Genomic DNA, 14,332 nt, shown 5'->3' with positions numbered 1-14,332 from the left:
CTTCCCTACTGAAAACGCATTAAAAGATTCTCATTGCCCTTAGAGGTAAAGTTCAAAACCCTCAGCACTGCCCATATTTCCAGTATGATCTGATCTTTGCCTATCTCCCTGCAGCCCCATCTCTCATTACTGTCTCCTGTTGACAGTATGCACCAGCTGCACTTCAGGAACACTTCCTTACTCTTTTCTATCTAACTCTTCATCCTTTTTCAGTCCTTAAAATAAGCACCTCATCTTCTGGGAGATTATTTTTGATCCCACAGACTGGATTCAGACTCCTGACTCCTATCATAATGATGTACGTCCTTCACCTGTAAGCATGTGGACTTTCGTAATTATCTCTCCTGATAGATTTTGGGATCTGAAGACAGAGCCCAAGTTACTCTTGCTCAACACTGTATGCCAGAAGCAAGCACAATGCCAGCTAATACTAACAGCTCTGCACCCCCAGGATGCAGAATCCGAACCAAGAGAAGTTGTGAACTTCTTTGTACCTTTCTTTTTCACCTAAAGGCTGAAGCTTCATATACACAATTAGACTTCCTTAACAACTAATGCAACTTCTCAAACCCGAGGAAAGCAAACAGGTGGAGTCTACTGCCATTTTCCACCTTGTGAGTGACTGCTCATCAGGGTTTCTCACACCACCAATCCCAACGGGGAAAATGAGGCCGCATTCCCCTACCAGTGGCCTTACTGGCTCAGCAAGAGGGCCCGAGAGTGGTGCACACAAGACCAGAAAGGGGTGGCTGGAGTCCCTGGGTCCCCAGGCAGAGACCAAGAAGAGGTCTGGGCCAAAGCGAAGGACAAAGATCTTTATTTCCCCACGTACCAAGCGAGGTGGAGCTGCCTCTGTGCGGTCCCGCCCGCCCCGGGACGCAGCCTGACGAGGACGGTGGGACCCTGAACTGCACGGGAGCGTCCTTGGACTCGAGGACGCGCCTCTGCCTGCCGGGGAAGCTCCGGGCGTCCGAGGCGGCCAGCGGAGAAGTTGCAGCGGCGCCCCAGCGGGGTCGCTTGGTGCAGGGCTCACAGCCGGGGCCCGCACTCATGCTTGGGACCCGCAGCGCAGAGTCCCCGGGCCGGCCCGGGCGGAGAGCCTCATTCACTAACCCTGAGAGGGACGGACTGCGCCTCCTCCTCGGCGCCTCCAGGCACCATTCCCTCTCTGCCACTGCCTGTTTCTGCAGTTGCTGCTCCGCCGGCCTCCCGAGCCAAGCCCTAACCAGTCGCCTGCCTTCCCTCTTCCACAGGCACCCCCACCTGCCTCAGGATGCGCCGCTTTGATTCTGGCTTGGTTCAGTTTCCCACCACCGGAAGGCTGCCGTCAGCCGCTTCCGGTTTCCGAGACGTATAATGTCGTAAAGCGGAAGTGCAAGGATTAGCGGGTACCGGCTCCCGGAAGGTCACCGTGAGAAGGAGGCCTTGGTTACGCGGGTCTCCCCGCGTTTTCTGGGGAGCAACGGCGGAGCCGACGAACCCGGCCTGAGGCGGCGGTGAGAAGCAGACGGGCAGTTTGCTGTGACACCATGGAGAGCGGCGGGGGAAGCGGGAACAAAACCACAGGGGGGTTGGCCGGCTTTTTCGGAGCCGGCGGGGCAGGTTACTCGCACGCGGATTTGGCCGGCGTCCCGCGTAAGTATCGGGCCTACCTTGTGAACATTTCTCAGTGGTTCTTGCGACTCCGCCAGACGTGTAGTGTGTACTGTCCTTTTTTTTTGGCTGGCGTTCACAATCTTCCGTACCAGTGGTTGGCATAGTGTGTTTGCGCTGCCGCACTTTCAAGATTGAACGAGTTTTTGGAGTCATGGATCCCCGAGAAGTTCTGTCCGAGTGACCTGGGCTCGGGATGTTGGCATGTTTTCTTCTCTTTATATACGAGCTTAGTGCCTTATATTTTCTCCCACACATTCCTTGTGAGTTGGGCTGTGTGCTTGACTTTAAATTAAGAGGAGAGCCTAGCTCTGCAAGTAAATACATTCCAAATAGCCTGTAAATAACTTTTAAGCACAAAGTCACGTGTTTCGAAACCGCAATGTAGCCGTCAGGGCAAAACATTTAATATTGAAGATAGGCAAGAAATTTGAGTCGGGCCAGCGGAGGAGCTGAGAAGTGAACTGCACTTTAAAGGCCATTTATGGACTTGAAAAAAGAAGCCGGGTAAGACTTTTCGGAAAGGAAACATACAAGATCAAAAGTGCAGAAGCATGTATACCCTGCCTGTGCCCTCTCAATCCTGTGAATATGTCTTCCAGATGTTTGGGACTTTGTGGGTATTCAACTGGATGAATAGAACTTGGTCTTCTCCAGGTCTTTTGTGCTCAAGAACAAAACTGCCCTAGTGTCACTTCTGTCAAAACTGAATCTGGAACACATTCTGAGGTCGGAGTTTTGGAGCACAAACGGCACTGCCTTAATGTGACAAAGCATTGTTACATTAATTTGATTAAGATTTTAAGGTAAATTGAGAGGTCTAGGGTGAACACCATTCACTTAGCACCTGGAATGGGCCAACGACTTTTCTGTGTGCAGGACTACCAGTGATTAAAAGAGATGATTGCTGCTTTCATGGAGTTTACATCCTATTGAAGTGAGCCAAGTAACACAAACAAATTTCAGTTAATGATAAGCATATGTAAAGGCATCAAAACAGGATCGAGAGATGGCGATGGGAGCAGAACGCCTTTTTAGAATAGGTCAGGGAAAGCAGCTAGAGGGTGTTGACATTTGAGCTGTGACCTGAATACAATACAAATGCGGGGACGGGGACACACGGAGGTATACAAGAAAAAATGGTTAGTCCAAATGCCCTGGTCGGGGAAGGGGGGGACTTGACATGTTTAAGAAAGGCTGATGGGCCAGTGTGTCTACAAAGTTGCCAGGGAGTTGGAGCAGTAGGAGATAATGAGATCAGGAGAGCAAGTAATGGCCACTAATGCAATGTTTTATAAGCCATGGTAAGGAGTTTGGATTTGATTGCAAGTGTGAATGGAAGCCATTAGGGCTGATTTCCTTTGCCTAAAAAAAATCATTTTAGTTACTATATAGGAAGTGAATTGAACAGACTAGAGCAAATTAAGGAGTCCATTTAGGTAGGAGATTGTTACTGTAGTCTAGGTGAGATTTAATGGTTGGACTAAGATGGTAGCAATAAGGATGGTGGTAAGTAACAGTTCAAGATGAATATTGAATATAGAATTAATAGGACTTTCAATTGATGAAAGGACTAGAGTCATGGGTATTTCATAGATTGTGAGCAATCAGAGGATTCAAGGATTAAATTTAGAACGTGAGAAAGTTGATGTTCCCTGGTAGATTTTTTTGCATTGTCAAAGTTAGTGGGATTCAAGTCTGGCTCTCTGAGAGTTTCTGTTTTCTTTTGTCCTGACCCCCATTCCTTTGGTGATGACCCAAGAATGATCTAACCTGCCACAGCAAATCACCTTTGTCAGCAATTGTCAATACTAAGATTTGAAGGAACTGCCTAAAAATGTTTATATATAACGCATAACCCGGACACTGTTTTTCCCATGGAATTCATTGGTCTCTTGTCAATCTTATTTTTGCAGTTTGTATAGATGTCAAGCATCCTTGTAGCAAAGTAGAGGAAATCAGCTTTATAATTGACTTGGACTGTGCTTCCTTCTACTTTGATTATTTGATCCACGTTATTGCCAATATCTTCTTGGTATGAGAGCCTGAGCCACTAGTGCAGGACCTGGTTTGAGATTCAGGACTTCAGGAGGAGACAGCCCAAAAATTGCCAGACAGGATAAGTGTAGAAAAGGAGAAAATCTCATCTATTCAGTGAGCCTGTAAATCAAAATTGGAAAACACCCGAAACAGTGTAGTTAACACTAAATGAAATAATTTTTTATAATTTCATCGCAATGTGATGTTCTCTCTCTAGTGACTGGTATGAACCCTCTGTCTCCGTATTTAAATGTGGATCCACGATATCTTGTTCAGGTAAGATTAGGACTAGTCCTTTTATGAATTTTTTAGTTTGGTGATTTATCTTACCACTTTAAAAAAAAATCCAGGTTCTTATGCTGACTAGATCTATGATACATATTTCTGGAGGCACCAACTCTGGTCTCCATTCACCCTTTTTCTTTTCTCAGAAACTTTGGGGATTTGACTTGTACCTCCCTGATGCTAATTAATTAATTCCCTTTAAAGAGTTCTTGGGGTTTGAGGTGGCTATTTTTTCTTTCCTATTTAAATTGTGAAATATTTTAGCATAAAATTTACTTCTTACCCATTTTTAAGTGTACTGTCCAGTGGTATTAACTACATTTATAATATTGTGTAACAATTACCACCTACCATATCCATAACTCATTTCATTATGTAAAACAAACTATACCCATTAAAAAATAACTTCATTCCACCCACCCATCTCATGGCAACCACCCTTCTGCTTTCTGTCTCTGGTTTTGATACTCTAAGTACCTCAAATAAGTAGAATCATAGTATTTTTTGTGTGTGATTGGCTTATTTCATTTAGCATAATATTCTCAAGTTTCATCTACATTATAGCATGGATCAGAATTTCCTTTCTTTTAAGGCTGCTTATCCATTCATCTGTCCCTGGACACTTGGATTGCTTTCATATTTTAGTTATTGGGAATAGTGTTGCTATGAACAATAGTGTAAAATGTCTCTTCCTGAGCCTCCTTTTAATTCTTTTACTTATATTTCCAGAAGTGAAATTACTGAATCATATGGAAATTTTATTACTAATTTTCTGAGGAACTGCTATGCTGTGTTCCATAGCACTGTACCATTTTACATTCCCAAGAACTGCACAAGGCTTGAAATTTCTCCACATCCTCACCAACACTTGTTATTTTCTGGGGGTTTTTGATCATAGCTATTCTAATGGGTATGAGATAGTGCTCCATGTGGGTTTTTTTTAAATATTTTATTTATTTATTTGACAGAGAGGGAACACAAGCAGAGGGAGTGGGAGGGGAGAAGCAGGCTTCCTGCTGAGCAGGGAGCCCGATGTGGGGCTCAATCCCAAGACCCTGGGATCATGACCTGAGCCAAAGAAGATGCTTAACGACTGAGCCACCCAGGCGCCCCAATTCCTTGTGGTTTTGAGTTCCATTTTCCTAATCATTAGTGATATTGAGCATCTTTTCATGTGCTTATTGCCTATTTCTATACTTTTGGAGAAATGTTTATTTAAGTCCTTTGTCCATTTTTGAATTTGGTCTTTGTTGTTGTTGAATTTAAGTTTTATATATATTCTGAATATTAACCCCTTATCAGATAACATGATTTGCAAATATTTTCTCACATTCTGTGGGTTGCCTTTTTACTATGCTGATATTGTCTTTTGAGGCACAATATTTTTAAATTTTCACAAAGGCCAGTTTTTTAATTTTTTTCTTTTGTTGCCTGTGCTTTTGGTGTCAAATCTAAGAAGTCATTGCCAAATCCAATGTCATGCTTTTCTCCCATGTTTTCTTCCAAGAGTTTTATGGTTTTAGGTCTTACACTTAGGTCAGATCCATTTAATTTTTGTATTAGGTGTTTAATTTTTTATTAGGTGTTAGATAAGGATCCAGTTTTACTTGTTCATGTGGATATCCAATTTTCAGAGCATCATTTGTTAAAAAGAGTGTCTTTTTCTCATGGAATGGTCTTGGCAGTCTTGTTCAAAATCATTTGACCATATATGTGAGGGTTTATTTCCAGGTTCTCTATTCTGTTTCATTGGTCTATTTGTCTTTGTGTCAGTATCACACTCTTTTGATTCGAGTAGCCTTGTAGTAAGTTTTGAAATCAGGAAATGTGATTATTGTTCTTTTTCTTTCTTTTTTTTTTATTTATTTGTCAGAGAGCACAAGCAGGGGGAGCAGCAGCAGAGCAGGCAGAGGGCGAAGCAGGCTCCCCGCAGATCAGGGGGAGCCCAATAGGGGACTCGATCCCAGGACCCTGGGATCATGACTTGAGCCGAAGGCAGACGCTTAACCAACTGAGCCACCCAGGCACCCCCAAAACATGGTATTTTGATAGGGATTGCATTGAATCTGTAGATTCTTTTGGATAGTATGACAACTTAACAGTGTTAAGTCTTCCAACCCACAGACATGGGATATGTTTCCATTTTTTCAAATCTTTAATTGCATTTAAGAGGTTTTATGGTTTTGTGTAAGACTTTTACCTCATTGGTTAAGTTTGTTCCTAAGTAGTAGTCTTTTTTTATTTAAAGATTTATTTATTTATTTATTTATTTATTTATTTATTTATTTGACAGAGCGGGGGAGGGGGAGAGAGCACACAAGCAGGGGGAATGGCAGGCAGAGGGAAAGGGAGAGGGAGAAGCAGATTCCCCGCCAGAGCAAGGAGCCCAGTGCGCAAGGAGCTCCATCCTAGCAGGACCCTGGGATCATGACCTGAGCCAAAGGCAGATGCTTAACCAACTAAGCCACCCAGGCGCCCCTATTCTTTTTGATGCTATTATAAATGGAATTGCTTTTGTGATTTCTTTTTCAAATTGTTCATTATTAGAATGTGGAAATCCTTTTTTGTGTGCGTTGACTTTGTATCCTGCTACTTTGCTGAATTTATTAGATCTAAAAAGTTTCTTTGTGTAATATGTAGGATTTTCTACATATAAGATTTTATCTGCAAAGAAAGAAAATTTAGCTTCTTCCTTTCCAATTTGGATACCTTTTATTTCTTCTTGCCTAATTGCTTTTGCTAGAATATGCAGTACAAGTATCCCCCGCTTTTTGAAAGTTCACATTGTTCCACTTCACTTTTATGAGAGATCTACATTATGTTGGTCTGTATATAGTACCTGTTTATGCTGAAAAAAGAAATCAGAAGAGGACTTCTGCTTTTACCGAAAAAGCAAAAAAGCAAAAATAGTGTTCAGCATTTGTTTTGCAGTGAGCTGTTATAGTGGCACCACCGAGCTCCTTCCTGGGGATCTGCACTCTGCATCTCAGTATCAAGTCATTGCAGCCTTGAACTGTGTCTGTGAGCATCTGTGCTTTATCTTGATTTATTTTGTGTGTCTGATAGCAGGCTGTGTCCTAAGGTATCAGAAAGGCCTGAGAGAGGTTATCTTTGGGTCTAGGAATACTCAAAACATTTTTCCATGTAAGGTGATAATTGCTTCTTTGCTTTATGACATTTTGACTTACAGGAGGTTTCATAGCGATGTTCTACTTAGAGATATCAGGGGAGGCTTGTACTATGTTGAAAGAAAAGTGGCAGAAATGGGCATCTTTGCCTTTTCCTGATTCTGGAGGGAAAGCTTTTATCTTTTACCTTTTAATATAATGTTCACTGTAGGTTTTTCGTATATGGCTTTTATTATGTTGAGGTAGTTTCCTTCTATTCCTAGTTTGTTGAATTCTTTTTATCGTAAAAGTATGTTGGATTTTGTGAAAGGTTTTTTATTGCAGTAGTTGAGGTGATCATCTGGGAGTTTTTTTCCCTTCTTTCTTTTAATGTGGTGTATTATGTTGATCAGTTTTCATATATTGGACCATCCTTCATTACAGGAATAAATTCCACTTGGTCATGGTGTGTAATCCTTTTAATATGTTGCTGAATTTGGTTTCCTAGTATTTTGCTGAGGATTTTGCATCAGTGTTCATAGGGATATTGGTCTGTAGTTTTCTTGTAGTGTCTTTGTCTGGCTTTGGTATGAGGGTAATCCTGGCCTTATACCAAATATTACCTCCACTTCAATTTTTTGGAAAAGTTGGAAAAGAATTGGTGTTAGTTCTTTAAATGTTTGGTAAACTTCACCAGTGAAGTCATTAGGTCCAGGGCTTTTCTTGGTTGTGACTTTTTTTTTTGGAGAGAGAGAGAACTCGGGGTTAAGGGGGAGGGGCAGAGGAAGAAGGAGAGTGAGAATCTTAAGCAGGCTCTATGCCTAGCACAGAGCCCAGTGAGGGCCTTGATCTCACAACCCTGAAATCATGACCTGAGCTGAAATCAAAAGTTGGACCCTTAACCACCTGAGTCACCCAGGTGTCCCTGGTGTGACATTTTTTGTTCCTGATTTCAATCTTCTTACCAGTTCAGTTACAAGTCTATTCGGATTTTCTGTTTCTTGGTGAGTTTTATGTCTCTAGGAATTTGTCTATTTCATCAAGGTTATCCAATTTGTTGGTATGCAGTTTTTCATAGTACTTTCTTATTTTTTCTTTTTCTAGTTCCTTAAGGTGCAAAATTAGGTTGCTTATTTGAGATTTTTCTGATATTTTTAATAAATGCTCTGAATTTTCCCCTTAGCACCACTTTCACTGGATCTCGTAAGTTTTGATATGTTGTATTTTCTTTTTTATTCATCTCAAGTATTTTCTAATTTCCCTTTTGATTTCTTTTTTGATCTATTGGTGGCTTATGGGTATATTGTTTAATTTCCATGAATTTGTGAACTTTTCAATTTATTTCTGTTACTGATTTCTAACTGATATTGTTGTGGTTGGAGAAGATACTCTGTATGGTATCTTTTAAAACCCATTGAGACTTAATTTGTGTCCTAATATATGATCTGTCCCGGAAAATGTCCCACATGCACTTGAGAAAAATATCTATGCTATTATATTATTGTTAGAGTGTTTTGTATATGTCTGTTCGATCTGTTTGCTCTTTGATTGATTGTGTTAAGTCCTCATATTTCCTTATTATCTTCTGTCTGGTTATGATTATTATCCAATATTGAGAATAGAGTATTGAAGTCTCTACTTATTACTGTAGAAATTCCACTGTTTTATACTTAATGTATTTTAATGGTCAGTTACTAGGTGTGTAAATGTTTATAATTGAATCTTTTTGTTGTATTGGAACTTTACTAATATTCTCTGTCTTTTGTAACCTTTTTTTGATTTAAAGTCTGTATTTTCTGATATTAGTATGGCCACCCTGCTATCTTTTGGTTTTTATTTGCATGGAATATCTTTTTCTCTTTCACTTCACTTTGAATCTTTTTGTCTTTGGAATTAAAGTAAACTCCAGTGTAGTTGGATCCTTTATTGTGCCAATCTTACGTCTTTTGTTTAAGAGTTTGATCCATTTATATTTAAAGTGATTACTGATAAAGAGGGATTGTCTGTCATTTTGCTGTTTGTTTTTTATATGTCTCCTAGCTTTTTTGTCCTTCATTTCTTGCGTTACTGTCTTTTGTGTTTACTTGATTTATTTTTTGCAGTGAAATTTTAAATTTCTCATTTCCTTTTGTATATGTTCTTTAGCTATATTCTTTGTAGTTACCCATGGGGATTTAACATCCTCAAATTTAACACCTAAAATTATAAATCTAGTTTGAATTTTTACCAGTTTAACGTCAATAACATGCAAAAACACTACTACTTCTTTAACAGGTGTATACTCCTCTTGGTTGTTAATGTCATAAATTTACATCTTTAGGGACACCTGGGTGGCTCAGTCCTAAGTGTCTGCCTTCAACTCAGGTCATAATCCCAGGGTCCTGGGATCAAGTACTGCTCCTTGTTCAGCAAGGACCCCTCCTTCTCTGTCTGTCTGCCACTCACCCTGCTTGTGCTCTCTCTCTCTCTCTCTGACAAATAAATAAAATCTTTTAAAATTAAAAACAAAAATGGGTAAAGGATTTGAATAGATGTTTCTCCAAAAAGATACATAAATGTTCAATAATCACATAAAAGATATTTAACGTCACTTATAGGGAAATGCAAATCACAAAACCGAAGTGAGATACCACTTCACCCCTGCTATAGGTATAATCAGAAACATGCAATAACTGATGTTGGTGAGGATGTGGAGAAACTGGACCTTCATGCACTGCTGGTGGAAATGTAAATTGAAACAGCTGCTTTGGAAATAGTCTGACAGTTTCTCAAAATATTAAGACTAGAGTTACCATTTGACCAAGTAATTCTACTCAGTAGATACATACCCAAGAGAACTGGACAATTTGTCAAAATATCAAAAATAGAGTTACCATATGACCCAGTAATCTACTCGTAGACATATACCGAAGAGAATTGGAAACGTATGTCCACACAACAAATTGTGCGTGAATGCTCTTATCAGGTTTATTCTAAATAGCCAAAAAGTAGACACAACCCATCCATCAGGTTAAGAATAAACAAAATGTAGCATCTCCATGCAATGAGATATTTAGCAGTAAAAAAAGGAAGAAGTAATGATACATGCTGGAACACGGATGAACCTTGTAAACTTATTACATGAAAGAAGCCAGTCATAAAAGACCATATATGGTATGATTCTATTTACATGAAGTGTCCAGAATTGACAAGTAGAAAGAGACAGAAAGCAGATTGATGAGTAGTTGCCCAGGGTAGGAGAGAAATGGAGAATGACTGCTAACAGGTATGGGGTTCTTTTTGGGGTAGTGAAAATGCTCTAAAAATGATTATAGTCTTCATTGTACGATACCTGAATATGCTAAAAACCATTGAATTGTACACTTTAAATAGGTGAATTATATGGTATGTGAATTACATATCAGTAAATTGGGTGGGTTTTGGGTTTTTTAAGAGTAGTGGTTGGGACTTTTTTTTCGAGTTGAATCACTAGCAATAATTGACTACCTGCATTTCTTGTTGAGTGTGTTTCAATAGAAGCAATTGGATTAGGACTTGTTTAAAACTTGTTTTTGCAGGAAATGTTTGTCAGATATCTGCATTGTATGTTTATTGATTTTATTTCAAAAGTACCTCTCTCAGTATTTTACTCAAAATTTCAAAACTAATCACATTGAATGTTGAATTTAGGCTTAAAGGTTGTACTGTAGCTCCATTTAAAAATACATAACATCTAGGGGCGCCTGGGTGGCTCAGTCGTTTAGCGTCTGCCTTTGGCTCAGGTCATGATCCCAGGGTCCTGGGATCGAGCCCCGCATCGGGCTCCCTGCTCCTCGCCCCTCTCCCACTCCCCCTGCTTGTGTTCCCTCTCTCACTATGTCTCTCTCTGTCAAATAAATAAATAAAATCTTTTAAAAAGAAAATACATAACATCTTGACCCTGCAGTGCTACGTGGGGCTTGGTAAGGTTAGACATCAAAGAAAATTCTGCATTTTTAAAAAATTAGGATTCTTGCTTAATAACAAACATTTGTAGTGACCTTTTCCATTCAAATGCAAGAGGGACTTTAGAATTGAAAAGGTTTTCTCGGGGTGCCTGGGTGGCTCAGTCGTTGAGCGGCTGCCTCGGCTCAGGTCATGATCCCAGGATCCCTGGATCAAGCCCAGAGCCCCGCTGGAAGCCTGATTCTCCCTCTCCCACTCCCCCTGCTTGTGTTCCCTCTCTCGCTGTGTCTCTCTTTCTGTCAAATAAATAAATAAAAATCTTAAAAAAAAAAAAGAATTGAAAAGGTTTTCTCATCTCATTGTTATAAAAACCATGGAAAGCCTAAATTTAAAGACTACCTTAATGAAAGTTGAATTTTGTGGAACATTTTTCCATATTTTTGAAGGAGAGAGACATCTTAAATACTACCTGTGAACTTACCATATACTGGTTTTTGTCAACAACTTTTATCTGAGGCACTGTTTGTGGTTTCTCTTACTATTGCTCTGCGTTGTCACTACTTTTGCATCCTCGCTGATACATTAAAAATTATATTAAGTAAATAATCTTCCACTTTTTAGGCCAGATGAACATCCAGTATAAAAACAAGAAGAATTTGAATATTTCTAGCATCCAGTATCATCCAGTTGAAATATAAATATTTCACATAATCTTGGCCTTCTGACTATTGTATCAGGTACAGTGGTGCCCATCCTTAGATGCATTTCTCTTCTGTAGTAGCAAACAATGGTATTGGTGATTCTTTAGTGTCCTACAGTGTCTGCAGCACAAGAACTTTTCAGTGTATCTTCCCTATATGCATGTGTAAAGATACTTCAAGATCAGCCTTATTAAGTGCTTATTTCTTGCAGTTCAAAATTGGCTTGCAGAAGTTTTTTTCTATTACATAATAAGCTGTTAATCATATATTTTTTTAAAGATTTTATTTATTTATTTGACAGAGAGACAGCTAGAGAGGGAACACAAGCAGGGGGAGTGGGAGAGAGAGAAGCAGGCTTCCTGCGGAGCAGGGAGCCCGATGTGGGGCTTGATCCCAGGACCCTGGGATCATGACCTGAGCCAAAGGCAGACGCTTAACAACTGAGTCACCCAGGCGCCCCGCTGTTAATCATATTTTTATAGAAACCAAAAGCCTTAATTTTATGGAGGTTTTCTCCCCAGGATTAATGTAATTTGGCCAGTGTCCCCTCCCTCAAAAAATCTTGACAAATTTTTGTTACATGAAACAGTACATTTTAGGGGCTCGTGGGTGGCTCAGTTGGTTAAGCGTCTGCCTTTGGATCAGATCATAATCCTGGGGTCCTGGGATCGAGTCCTGCCCTGTATCCAGCTCCTTGCTCAGAGGGGAGCCTGCTTCTCCCTCTCCCTGCCACCCCACCCCTGCTCATGCTCTCTTTCACTATCTCTGTCTCTCTCAAATAAATAAAATCTTAAAAAAATAAGAAATGAAACAGTACATTTTAATTGCATTTAAAAGATTAAGCCCCAATGACAACTAACCATGAAATTGTTTTCAAGTGTTTCTCTGTGTGAATTGATGTACATTTGCCTTCAGTCCTCATAGTGCTTTTATTATGGTTGACCTAGCAAAGAGTCAAGTTGGTGATGACATGCACTTGTGCCTATTAATGTTCATCATGACTTTTTTTTAAAACTTCCTGTTTGTCATTAGTGATCCATTTCTAGGCTGAAGAATTACATACCTCATTAAATCAAATATAACATTTCTAAAAACCTCAAGCCAGAAGTACAATTTAAAATTAAGTCATTAATTCAAAAGTCAGGAAGCACCCCGAATTTGCAAAACTATGTGTAATATATCATGATATAGGATCTCTTCAGAGTTTGCTTATTATTGCCCAACAGACCGTTTCTGTGTGATGAGAGTAGATGTGCTTGCTTATTTGTGCACTTTTTGGTGAGAATGTATGTATAAGCCAGAAATCAAAAACAAGTGCAGAGCTACAGTTTTCCTAATCAGGAATGCATTTATCAAAGTTGCCTATTTGGTAAAGGGATGTTTACTTGTTAACAAGTTGCCAGCAGTGTGTGCTTGTGGTTTATTTTAACCATTTTTGTATGGAAAGCTTGGCAAACCTGTATTGAATGTGTTCTTTATAAGAGTGTATTACAGAATTAATCATAGTGTGCTCTTACAGTAGCATTTTCAACTTAGGATTCTTGGGTGGCCTTCATGGGGTTCATATCAAATTTGTATATGCATGGCGCCTGGGTGGCTCGGTCAGTTGAGCATCTGCCTTCGGCTCAGGTCATGATCCCAGGGTCCTGGGATTGAGTCCCACATCGGGCTCCCTGCTCAGAGGGGAGCCTGCTTCTCCCTCTTCTCCGCTCGTGCTCTCTCTCTCTCTCTCTCCGCAAAAATAAATAAAATCTTAAAAATATATATATTTTTTTGTATATCCATTTACTGGAAAGAGAGACTATAGCTTTCTAAGATTATTAAAATATATGCTTCCCCAAACAGTTAAGAATTATGAAGAGGGTAATTTTGCCCTTGCATAATGGATCCAAACTGTTGTGCTTTTATAGTTTCTGCTCATTTTTTATGATCATAGTAAAATTGTGCTTGATAAATAGTAGCTACAGAATGAGTGTTACTTTCTTTTTCCACAGTGGTATCTCAATCAAGTAAACCATTACTTCTCATACTTTCCCATTTACCTTTCTCTAGAGCTGGTCTTCCTAAACTCTCTTGCATGTTGCTTCATATTTATCATTAAGTAAGGCAAATTACATACAATCTATCAAACTTACATTGAAAAGCAAAGTTCTGATGAGAATGCCTCCCAAGAACTAATGAGTGTAACTGTATATATAGTACATTTCATTTCACTTTGATTTAGGTGTTGCTGTTGTTGCAGAAAGTTTTAATTTTTGCTTGACTAAGTATAGTTGAGTTTTAGTTGACTTCAGGTTTTACTTTTGTGAATTTGACAAATTAAAAAACACTTTGCAAGTACTGGGTCTTGAGGAGAGCTCAGCGTGATTTTTGTTATTGCCCCTTTAGGATACAGATGAGTTTATTTTACCGACTGGAGCTAATAAAACCCGGGGCAGATTTGAACTGGCCTTCTTTACCATTGGAGGATGTTGTATGACAGGTGGGTATGGTAATTTTTTTCAGTGTCCTCAGTCCAAGTAGGCAAAAGTGCTTAAAATTAAAAGCAATTCAAGTATTGGTTTTAGGGCTTTAAAAAATCATTATTGAGGGGCACCTGGCTGACTCAGTCAGTGGAGCATA

At 39.7% G+C, this 14,332-nt stretch overlaps 2 protein-coding genes across 6 annotated transcripts in view; one reads left to right on the top strand and one right to left on the bottom strand.

Moving 5' to 3' along the window:
- PARG (poly(ADP-ribose) glycohydrolase) overlaps positions 1–1,347 on the bottom strand; it is a 124,899-nt gene extending 123,552 nt beyond the window's left edge. The window contains exon 1 of one of the 5 annotated variants that reach the window (XR_012381744.1): positions 833–1,295. Coding sequence is in view for 2 of the 5 variants with exons in the window: in XM_073904496.1 (XP_073760597.1) it covers positions 833–1,052 (220 nt within the window). In the remaining 3 variants the exon portion in view is untranslated. Of the gene's footprint in view, positions 1–832 lie in introns of all 5 variants that reach the window. The other 4 variants (XM_025880912.2, XM_025880913.2, XM_073904496.1 and 1 more) reach the window with 4 other exon arrangements.
- Positions 1,348–1,381: 34 nt separating this feature from the next.
- LOC112830566 (mitochondrial import inner membrane translocase subunit Tim23) overlaps positions 1,382–14,332 on the top strand; it is a 28,523-nt gene continuing 15,572 nt past the window's right edge. The window contains exons 1-3 of the mRNA XM_025880470.2: positions 1,382–1,635; positions 3,911–3,969; positions 14,099–14,192. Coding sequence (XP_025736255.1) covers positions 1,530–1,635; positions 3,911–3,969; positions 14,099–14,192 — 259 coding nt within the window. The 5' untranslated portion in view covers positions 1,382–1,529. The remainder of the gene's footprint in view (positions 1,636–3,910; positions 3,970–14,098; positions 14,193–14,332) is intronic.

Source organism: Callorhinus ursinus, unplaced genomic scaffold, assembly GCF_003265705.2.
Source record: "Callorhinus ursinus isolate GAN/ISIS: 27379988/994484 unplaced genomic scaffold, GSC_fseal_2.0 scaffold20, whole genome shotgun sequence".
In the NCBI taxonomy this organism is placed as follows: Eukaryota; Metazoa; Chordata; class Mammalia; order Carnivora; family Otariidae; genus Callorhinus; species Callorhinus ursinus.
This window is presented reverse-complemented; position numbering and strand designations above follow the sequence as displayed.